The sequence below is a fragment of the Camelus dromedarius genome, chromosome 10 (assembly GCF_036321535.1).
Source record: "Camelus dromedarius isolate mCamDro1 chromosome 10, mCamDro1.pat, whole genome shotgun sequence".
NCBI lineage: Eukaryota > Metazoa > Chordata > Mammalia > Artiodactyla > Camelidae > Camelus > Camelus dromedarius.
Genome location: NC_087445.1, coordinates 35,970,285 through 35,979,973, shown reverse-complemented (window position 1 = coordinate 35,979,973; position 9,689 = coordinate 35,970,285). Strand labels below are relative to the sequence as shown.

The following is a 9,689-nucleotide window of genomic DNA, read 5'->3' as shown; positions in this document are numbered from 1 at the left end:
AAGACGAAACGGGATGCCCCTCCCAAGGTGGGAAACAACATAAACCTAGAGATGTGAGAAAGGCCAGCCACGGCTGAGAGGGGTAAGGCGGTCCTGCTCTCCCTGAAGGACCATGAAGGAGCAGCAAATTGGTGGCTGAGAGCTCCTGGGCCTCACCTGGAGACACTAGGCTGGAAAAAATAAACAGGAGTAAAGAGGAGAGCAGCCAGCCGGGGCAGCGTGGGCCGTTTATGCAGACAGCGAGCCAGGGGAGGTGAGGGGCTGGCAGCACAGTGGAGGTCCCCACAGAGGGCAGGGGTTGCCCCAGGGAAAGCGGGCCAGGCCCCCGTGGGCAGCTATGCTGCTGACCGCGGGGACTTCCAGAGAAACGGAAAGACTGCTTCCATGCTGGGGGAATTCAGTGACGACAGGGAAACTGTCGTCCTAGGAAGCCCCTCTAAACCTCCTCCACAAATGCAGCTCACCCCAGGGAAGTGGGCCAGATCGCAGCCTGTTTACAGCCCCCCAAACCCCTTCATTTCCAGATCTGTTTCCACTGCCACTTTCCACCCCAGCCCAGTGCCATAGAGTGTCTTTACTCAGTCTCCTGACCTCACCCCAGTTCCCACTCTGGCCCGGTTTGTGGGCTTGGAGCGGAGGAGTCTGTGCTTCCACAAACCAAGCTAGAGGTCTCAGCAACCACTTGCTTAGAGACACGAAATGGCAAACTACTACTATCTGGCAAATCGAGGGATGGAGTGCTTTCTGGAGACAGGTGGCCTGGGCAAGAATGGCACCTCTAGCACTTAACATCTGAGTGATCCTGGGCAAGTTACCGAACCTCATTTTCCTATCTGTAAAATGTGGACAGTCACAGCTTCCACCTCGTACGTGGCTGTGAGGGCAACATGAAGGTGTATGCTGCCAGCATAGCACCTGGAGCCCAGGCGGTGCCGGCAAGGACAGCCGGCCTCTGAGCACACAGCCTCTCTGCTGCTCCTCAGCTCCACTTCATCCCAGATCCTGTCCTAAACCAACGTCCACGTGGAACAGTGATCACCTGAAATGTAACTAAACCTGCACTCTCCCATTGCAGACTCTTCCATCATATCTCATTATTAGCATAAAATCCAGCCTGAGGCTCCTCCCACCTCTCCCCTCACCCTGGGCTGCGGTCACTGTGGTCTCTAGTGCTGGGTGCCCTTGCACTGACTGTTCCCTCTGCCTGGAACACCCTATCCTGACCCTGAAAATCCAGTCCAGCTTAAATGCCACTTCCTGAAAGAAGCTTCTCTGATGGCCTCCATCCTTTTTAGCACTAATCCTCAATCCGTAATCACTTTACTGATTTACTGCTCATGGGCCAAGGGAAGGCAGCTTTGGGAAGCCAAGTGCTGGCCGAACGGATGAAGGATGCACCGTTATCCATGGGGCTCGGGTGCTTTGGAGATTAAGCTGGTTTGGTGGCCTGCCCGGATCTGACCACCTGACTGCCACCAATCCAAATTCCAAGCCCTTCAGAAGGTAAGGCCTGGCCACCTCCACATAAACAAATGTTGCACAGGGAGCCCGGAGATCCAAGGTAAACATATTTATTCTCAATTCTGCCTCAGCCATCTCTAGTTTTGCAAGCATGAATAAATGGAATTAACAAGAATTCTCTCCCTAAATGTCTTTCATTAAAATCTGTCACGGAACACGTTTCCTGTTTTTCCTAAAGAGAGGGGGATTTGAAAGTGACCTAACAGGAGGCTTGACTGCAGAATACTGGCATTACTCATCCTGCTTCCGGGCTCCTCTCTCATTTGGCAGCACAGGCCGCAGGCAGCCATAAATAGCAGCCCCGCAGACCTGCCTTCCAGGGAGGGGACCCGCTCATGAGGAGGAGGGCCGCGAGGGGTTGGTGGGCACAGGGTCCCGGGCCATTTCTTGCACCGCAGGGCAGACCTGGGCAGAGGAGACCCCGCTTCATTTACAGACTCCCAACTCGGCGCATCCAAAAGCCAAATGGGCCCAGAAGAACCCTCAAGTTCCCCCAGCAAGCAGAAAGGGGCACAAAGAGCAGGGATTAAATGTTCTGTGGAGCACCCCCCTTTGTGAGGGGTACCCAGAGGGGGACCCCAATTCCCAGCCAGGAAGCTCCAGGGTAAAGGAGGGGATCTGTCCCCGGGAGTGGCTCCCTGCCTTCCAGGGCCACCTTCCGCCTGCTCCTCAGAGGGCCCTGATCCACAGCCTCACAGGACGGTCTCTCGGATGACCCCGATGAGGCTGTGCGGCCTCTCAGCCTCCGCTCGCCGCGGCCTCCTCTCGGCTCTCGGCCTCCCCGCCGGGACAAAGGTGCTCAGGTCCCCGCAGCTCCGCAGGTGCAGCAGGCCAGGCCGTCTCCGCGAGGGCAGCACATGGGCCTGGGGCGGGCTGGGCTGCGTCGGGGCCATGATCTTCGGGAGAACAAACAGGGTTACAAGGGATCACAACAGCTTCACCAGATGTGATCCTCACACCCACCTTCTCAGTTCATCAGGTAATGTTTAGCTTTCCCAAAGTGGAACCCACTTGGAATTCCAGAAAGACTCTTAACATATTCCCTCTTTGCTACAGTTCCTAAGAAATTGCCCCAATTTTCTATTGCTTCAGCTGTAGGCCTGCCACACTTATTTGTTTACTGCAATTTCCCGCTTTATAGTTAACATTGGTCTCGTCAGGTTTTTCCAGTTTCCCTGTGATCCAAGTCAGCAATTCTCACTAGGCCTGCACATCACTGGAGGGGAGGAGAGCTTGTCAGAAACGCAGGTTCCCTGCTCTCCCCACAGCAATGCTAACACGGGAGGGTGGACTGGGGCTTGGGCATCTGTGTTTTTAACAAGAACCCAGGTGATACTGATGCACTTGAAAATCTTATAACCACTGGTCTGGGATCATTACTAAGTAATAAGTTTATAAAATGTCAATGAAAACCAGTGACACTTTTAATCGATCTGATAAGTCTTCAGTAAAATGATAAACGACAGAAAAACTAGGCCAATTTATTTGGAAAAACTCTTAAAAGTGTTCATACTCAGATCTGTTTTGCAATGTAGCATATATATAACTGTAAATATATCATCTAATGGCAAAAATGAGAAATCTCTGATTCAAAAGGGATTGATAAGGGGAGAACTGTCGTGTTTTAATTTTTTAAAAATTCACATTCACGTCTGTATGAACTATATTGTTGTCAGCACCTTGGGAAAAACTCAAGTGCTTTATTACCAGCTAACATCACAGAACAATCATTTGGACGATTTTTTTGCTTAGTTTGTACCATTCTGAGATGTTAAGGTCATTATAAGGTTACTCCCCCCAAAGATGGGACATTAAGTTTTGCTAACACTCTATTATGATCTTTGTCTTTAAGGCTGTCTTGGTTTCCTGAGTAAGAAAATTCCAACATTCACAGACGTCTACTGTTGTTACATCGTAAGTTAGGACAGGAGGTTTTGATATTGGTAAAGTTAAAATGGATATAAAAACACATTCCAGTAATACTAGTGAAGGTGAAAATGTGCTAAAGCTGGGCAGAATCAGAAATAAAGGCTCCCTTCCCCTTGTCCCTCTGTCTTTCTTTTGCGCAGTGGTGCGGCATCATGCTGCCTCACCACCGGGATCCAGTTCTGGAAGCCCCAGCAGGTGGCCCAGGTTCCACTGCAGCAATCCCAGTCCCTGAATGTTCATCCAGCCTGCACACAAATCCCTAGCAGACATTTGTAGCGACTGCATCTGTTGAACTATAAGTGCTTATTCTTTTTCCGCAAAGCAAGTTTCCAGCAAAACTTTGCAGAAGGTCCAGACCAATAGCTCCACAGGTGCCCCAGCTCTTAACTCACCGGAACTCAGCGGCTCCAACTACTTGCTCCTGCTTATCATGGAAACTGGGGCTGACCAGAGGGAAGGAGGCAGGGAATGACATCTGGAGTAGACCAGGGACACGCGGTTGTTCGAGTCTCTTCCACACGGGCTATGCCCCGGAGCCTGACCCAGGACCACTGGCTGACCACTGTTTCCATAAGCAAACCAGAGGGCCCATGGCTCGTGTACCTCTTCCCACGGGTAATCAGACTGCTCTCCTGCCCCCCAGGGTCCCCTGAGGGATGGGAGAGAATTTGGCTTCTGGCTTCTGTCAGAAGAGGCCAACAGGTGGGAAGGGGAACAGAAAGCAAAGTGAAAAGGGGATTCGTTCAATCTGCCTTAAAAACGTAGCTAGGATTTTATAGCTGGTAATGACCCTGAGAATCAGGCCAATTCAACTCAAGAAGTATCTGACGGGCACATCAGACTCACAAGCACAACCAAGCAACACCTAGGAGCCACTGGGCCCTGAGGTCTACAACCACCGCCCCACAGGCACAGAGCAATGGAGTAAAGGCCTAGAAAGCAGACGCTGCTTTAGAAGAGGTGGGTGAGGAAAGCGGTGACCCAACCCTGCTCTAGTCAGAGGGACGTTCCATTCGCTCAGAGATACAGGCGCAGAGACCGCCTAGTCCAGCCCTTCACTTTAAAGATGAGAAGCCTGACACCCAAGTGGAAAATTTACCTTTTCACCAGTGGCTTCTGTTTGGGGATTGCCTTTTACTTTTTAATCCATGGAAAGGAAAAGGTGTTTGTTCCCTTAAGTTCTATTGGCGTAGGTAATTTCGCCAAACATCTCATGGGAGTGTGAACAGCTCCCAGAATCTTGCCAATATTAAAATTCACATTTGTCCATCACCGTCAAAGGGCTGAAAAAAACACGTCAGATCAAGGGAAACTTTCATCTTAGGAAGTCGAATGTTGAGTGTATCCGCACTGCCCATAGCCTTTGCTTTCATCCCTGAGTTGCACCCTTTTTTCTTCCCAGGCAGGCTTCCTTATCCCGGAAAAATTTCTTTTCTCTTGGGCAGAGAAGGCTGTGGAAAAGTCACCATACCTGAGAAGAAAGTACACAGCCGTCCTCCTCTCCCTCCCCAGACTTCCTACGCCCATTACCCCAATGCAGTGACCATGACCTTTCTGTGCCTGGGACAGGAAAGCAGAGAAGCCGCTTCAGCGGCTATAGAAACGAGTTCTCCTACTCATGCCTGATATTAATAATAAAACTACCTGTTCTAGAAAACTGGCGCTCGTGATGGCCTCTTCCATGTGCTCCTCATCGGACTTCAAAACAGATTTAATGTTTTCTACAAGTTCGTGGATGTCCGGGGTCATCCTGCAGGACGACTGCTCCAGGAACCTCGCCACCAGCAGCTTGGTGTCCATGTAAGATTTGTAATCTATTAAAGACCTCGGTCGGCATCTCGAAGCTCTGGATCTCAACCCTCTCCTCAAGGTCACCGCAGTTGGATCCGGTCTCCCCTCCGTCTGAGTCGCGGCTTCACAGCTGAGCACGGGGGCGGCTGTGGACAGAGACAAGCAACACGCACCCATTGGCCAAGCCCTGTGAACACACGCCTGTACCAGAAACAGCAGAGATCATGAAACTCGGCGTGGAAAGCAAGTGACAAATGCCGACGGCCATGCACATCTTGCTTTTCCTCTTGCAGAAAGAAGAGGAAAAAAAACCCAACAACTATGACACAAGCTTATTCCCTGAAGGGTAATTTCATGGCCCCCAAATATTGTATTGTGCCACATAAACACAGCAATCCAGGTAAAGACAGATGACAGAGAAGAGCATCCAGAATGTTACAGAGCAATGGTCTCATGAGGTGATGACCAGCATATCGGGGTGGGGGAGCAGGCAGAAAACTTTGGTTGACCGATGGAAGAATGTTCCAAGGCAGGGAGGATGAAGAAGCCACTTAAAGAGAGAGACTGAGGAGAGACGAGACTTGTGGGATGAATGGAATGCTCTGCTCACGTGGACGGTACCTTTGTCCTAAACATCCTCAGGGGCACTGTACTGACTTAGAGTTTTGACGCTCGCACCGTGGCAGGGTGGTGGCAGGGTGGTGGCGGGGAGGTAGCGCTACGGCTGACTAGAAAGAGAAGCCGAGTGCAGAAAAAGTACGCGTCATCCTGGAAGTCAGCCGCGGGCCTGGGAAATCCAGTGCAGGCTCTAATTTCACAACTACCTACTTCGGCAAGGGTATAAGGGCGGGCAGAATATTACTGCCCTGGCAGGAGGGTGAAGGGAAATCAGGCCTGGTCTCCATGTGTTCATAAGGCAGCCAGCAGCCTTCAGTGTACACGACACTGGAGATTTCAGTCTGCAAGGGTCTGAGAAGCAGGAATCTAGATATTCAAGGAGGGAGGCATGGGGTGGGAACACAAGGGCAGGAAGGGGAAAGGTGGGCGTGAGAAGCTCTAAGCAGAGGCTGGCAGCCGTCTTCCTCGGCTGCCACGTGCAAGTCACAGAGAACCGGGGTCTCCCAGGAACCCTTGCTACAGACTCTCAGGTGTGAGGACAGAGTCAAGGGCCACACTCAGTCACTCGAAGGCAACTGGTCCCTTTCCCAGTAGAGGGCTCCAACAGGGAGGCACGTGTCATCCTTGCCCCTGCAGAACTGCAGAAGGGGAGCAGGTTCTGGAAAGATCTCGCTAAGCTGTGCAGACAGCTAAGTTCCCACTGAAGCCGCAGGTGGCCGTCTCGCGTCCTCAGCATGCCAGGTGGGGCAGAGGACCCCGCAGTGAAGACGGTCCAGGGGGACCAGGCTGCCAGCCTGCTCGGGAGCAGAGGGCGGCGGGACTCCTCCCTGCTCAGAAGCCGCTGGAGAGACAAGAGGATTGTTCTCTCTGGCTCCCACACGGTCAGTCCAGAGCTGCGGCAAACAACACACGCTGTCAGAGGGACAGAACCGAACTAGGGGGTGCTGTGGGGCCGGGGACAGAGCAGGGCGAGAGAGTCTGCAAAGCCGTATTGCACAGAGCTTGACAAGAGCATGGGCCACTGGTTAGAACAGGTCACCGAAAGAAGCCTGTGCTGGTGGGATTACAGAAGATTTCCATTTTCTCCCTTTATTTCCTTTATTTTTTATAATTTTCTATGGTGAAGAGGTATTTGGAGATGTTCAGGTAGTCATACTCAGAAAGAAGATTCAGTGTTATTTTAAGTTTAACACGATTTTAAATTAAAAAAATTTTAATTATTAAAATTTAGAAGTATTCAAATAACATCTATACACAAACTCAAAACAGGAAGGGAGAGGGAGCATTAGACTTTCACTGTATCTGAAGTGCTTAAAACAAGGTCAGATTTAAATAATTCAAATCTGCTCATACACAGCAAAAAGATAGCTAATATTAAATTATAGAAGGGGTAAAAACAAATACACCCCTGTGACCTTTTCCTGGAGAACGTTCATTCCCACAGGACAGTGAGAATCTAGGAACTGGATCTATGTTTGCACGACTTTCTTCATGTGGTCCCCAGCACAGTATCACGTGCAACCAAATGCTTTTGATGATAGTGACTTGACAAGAAAAAATCCTACCAGCTTTAAAAGACGTGGTAGATGTCTGTCCCTAACGTGCATGCAAAATACCTTACGTTCCCAAGACCTCTTAACCCCCTCAAACTCTCTCTTGAACCGCAGGGCCTTGGGTGGCTAGAGCCACTTGGCACCTTTCGGCAAATGAGCACAGGCCCTGCAAAGAGCCTGGGGACGGACATCACCTCTCTCTGCTGACTGATGGAGCACAGGGTCACTCCTGGATCTCGTCCTCAGGGGCTGGAGGGCTCCCCGGCTCCTCGCCGGGCATGTCTGGTTTGAGTTGGGAGTTGAGAGGCATGCTCTTTCTTCTCCAGGTGTGTTAGGAATGTCCCCACCTGATTTTTTTTTTTTTTGGAAGAAGAGAAACATAAATTATTTCACCAGTTGGCGCCTTCAAAATGTTGGGCAGGAAATACCCGTGAGCCCAAACGTGCCGGGACAAGGGTAACACAGTTAATAGCACTTGCTTGGGCTGCGGGCCCAGCTAAGTTTTAATTTCCCAGCACTGTGGGAAATGCTGCCTCCCCAAACGGCCCCTCCACACCTAGAACAAACAAACACAACGCTCTAAATCCAAGAGCAGAGAAAGAAGCCGTGCCAAAATGCCTACAGATGCTTAGACTCTTCTTCAGTGAAGCATCCTGGTGCAGCACCGGGAAGCTCCTAGCCATGTTATGTGTCTGACAGTCAGGATGAGCTTGACTCATCCTGGAAGGTAATAATACCAGAACTGGTGAGGGGCTGCTCTGCGGGCTGCAGGGCTGATGCTGGCAGAGGCGGTAACCACGGGCCAGGCTGTGAAACTCCTGGAAAGCCAAGTTAAAGAGCCCACGGCCAATAATGAATCAGTCAAACCACTCTGGAGTTGGATGACTGCTGCTGGGGAAAATAAAATCCTATCTCTTGTGGGCCTTAGGTGTGGTTTGGGAAACTATTTTGAGAAATGGAAGAATTACAAACACACTTAGGAAACAGAACCCTGCTGCATAATTCTACTTAAGATGGAAGGTGCACAGGACAGAACAGAAACCCATTTCCTATGGTGCTGTTGAAAAACTACCTCTGTCTGAAATAGATAAAGGTTGATCCATTATATATCACCATTTGCAATTTTGTCCCGTGGACAATCTCTGGACCATTTAAAACCTCTCCGAAGAGAGAAAGCGGTAATGCTGTTCCCTTAAGTTACAAGGAGAAATGTAAATTGACTCTACTATTTAATACAGGATTGGAAATCAGCGTTCAGTACATGTGAAGGCAGAATGACCTAGGTCCTAGGTTATAAATGGGCAAATCACTCTGCAAAGGATGAAACCATTTTTGTCCCTTTAAAAGAGCTCATCTTATTTTAACAGAAGAAAAAAAAAATCTTGCATCAGAAAACACAGGAATGCCAAATTAAACTCTGTTATCCATTTCTGAAAACAGCCTGGTTATTCATAAGAGATTTTAAGGATATCTTCATTTCTGTTCACACAGTATCTCCTATTTGTAAGCCCTAAAAGTTGATAGCGTGGTATCATACAGATCATTATTTTATCCGTTTTAATCTACTGAGTCATGAGTTTGGGCAGCAATGATGTATTTATTACCCTGAGTCACTGGTATGCAGATCGGTTCCAATGGGCTGGTGGCAGCTTCTGGCCCATCTGGCATTTGGAATGGAGATCCCTGCATCACAGGGGAAAGAGGGTTATCTGCTGATACTCAACTCAACCATCACCTGGACTGGAGTGAACTTAAAAAGATCTGCAGGACATGGTCCCTTCCCAAGCCCGGCTGCTTTTCCCACTTGCCGTCAACGTAGCAGAGAGAAACTCTGTGGACAGTACCTGCTGCTGGTCTGTCTGGCTCACCACAGCTTCATAGGGAGGTGGGGGGTCCAGAGGACAAAACACTTCCACACCTTTGATCCGTGCCCCATAGATGTGCGGCAATGGAATAACATCAGGACCAACCATCCTAGGAAGAGCATCTTGGCATCAGGAGGCACGTTTTGGCCATCTGACAGTAGCAGCTCCTGCATACTGGCCTTTGCCTCTAGAGGGTTATCCACTGATAACAGGGAAAATCCCTCACCCCCCACACACAGTCTCTCGGTCCAGGAGTAGCAGAGTAACCTAAACTGCTCAGTGATGGAATGCCTGGAGTTCTTAGGCAAGTGACAGCATAGAAAATGCAATACCATCATTCCTTTTAAATCCACCAGACAAAAAGCAAACAATAATCCAGAAGAGACAGAAAGCGAATTAGTGGTTGCCCAGG

General features: G+C 49.8%; 1 protein-coding gene across 5 annotated transcripts in view; it reads right to left on the bottom strand.

Annotated features, from left to right (window-relative positions):
- Nucleotides 1-1,555: 1,555 nt before the first annotated feature.
- The window catches only part of ENTREP1 (endosomal transmembrane epsin interactor 1), an 85,218-nt gene continuing 77,084 nt past the window's right edge, over nt 1,556-9,689 (bottom strand). For 4 of the 5 annotated variants that reach the window (XM_064490257.1, XM_064490258.1, XM_064490256.1 and 1 more), the window contains 5 exons: nt 9,257-9,386; nt 9,017-9,095; nt 7,607-7,759; nt 5,095-5,387; nt 1,556-2,417 (listed from right to left, as the gene is read on the bottom strand). In XM_064490257.1, coding sequence (XP_064346327.1) covers nt 2,214-2,417; nt 5,095-5,387; nt 7,607-7,759; nt 9,017-9,095; nt 9,257-9,386 — 859 coding nt within the window. In that variant the 3' untranslated portion in view covers nt 1,556-2,213. Of the gene's footprint in view, nt 4,734-5,094; nt 5,388-7,606; nt 7,760-9,016; nt 9,096-9,256; nt 9,387-9,689 lie in introns of all 5 variants that reach the window. The other variant, XM_064490255.1, reaches the window with a different exon arrangement.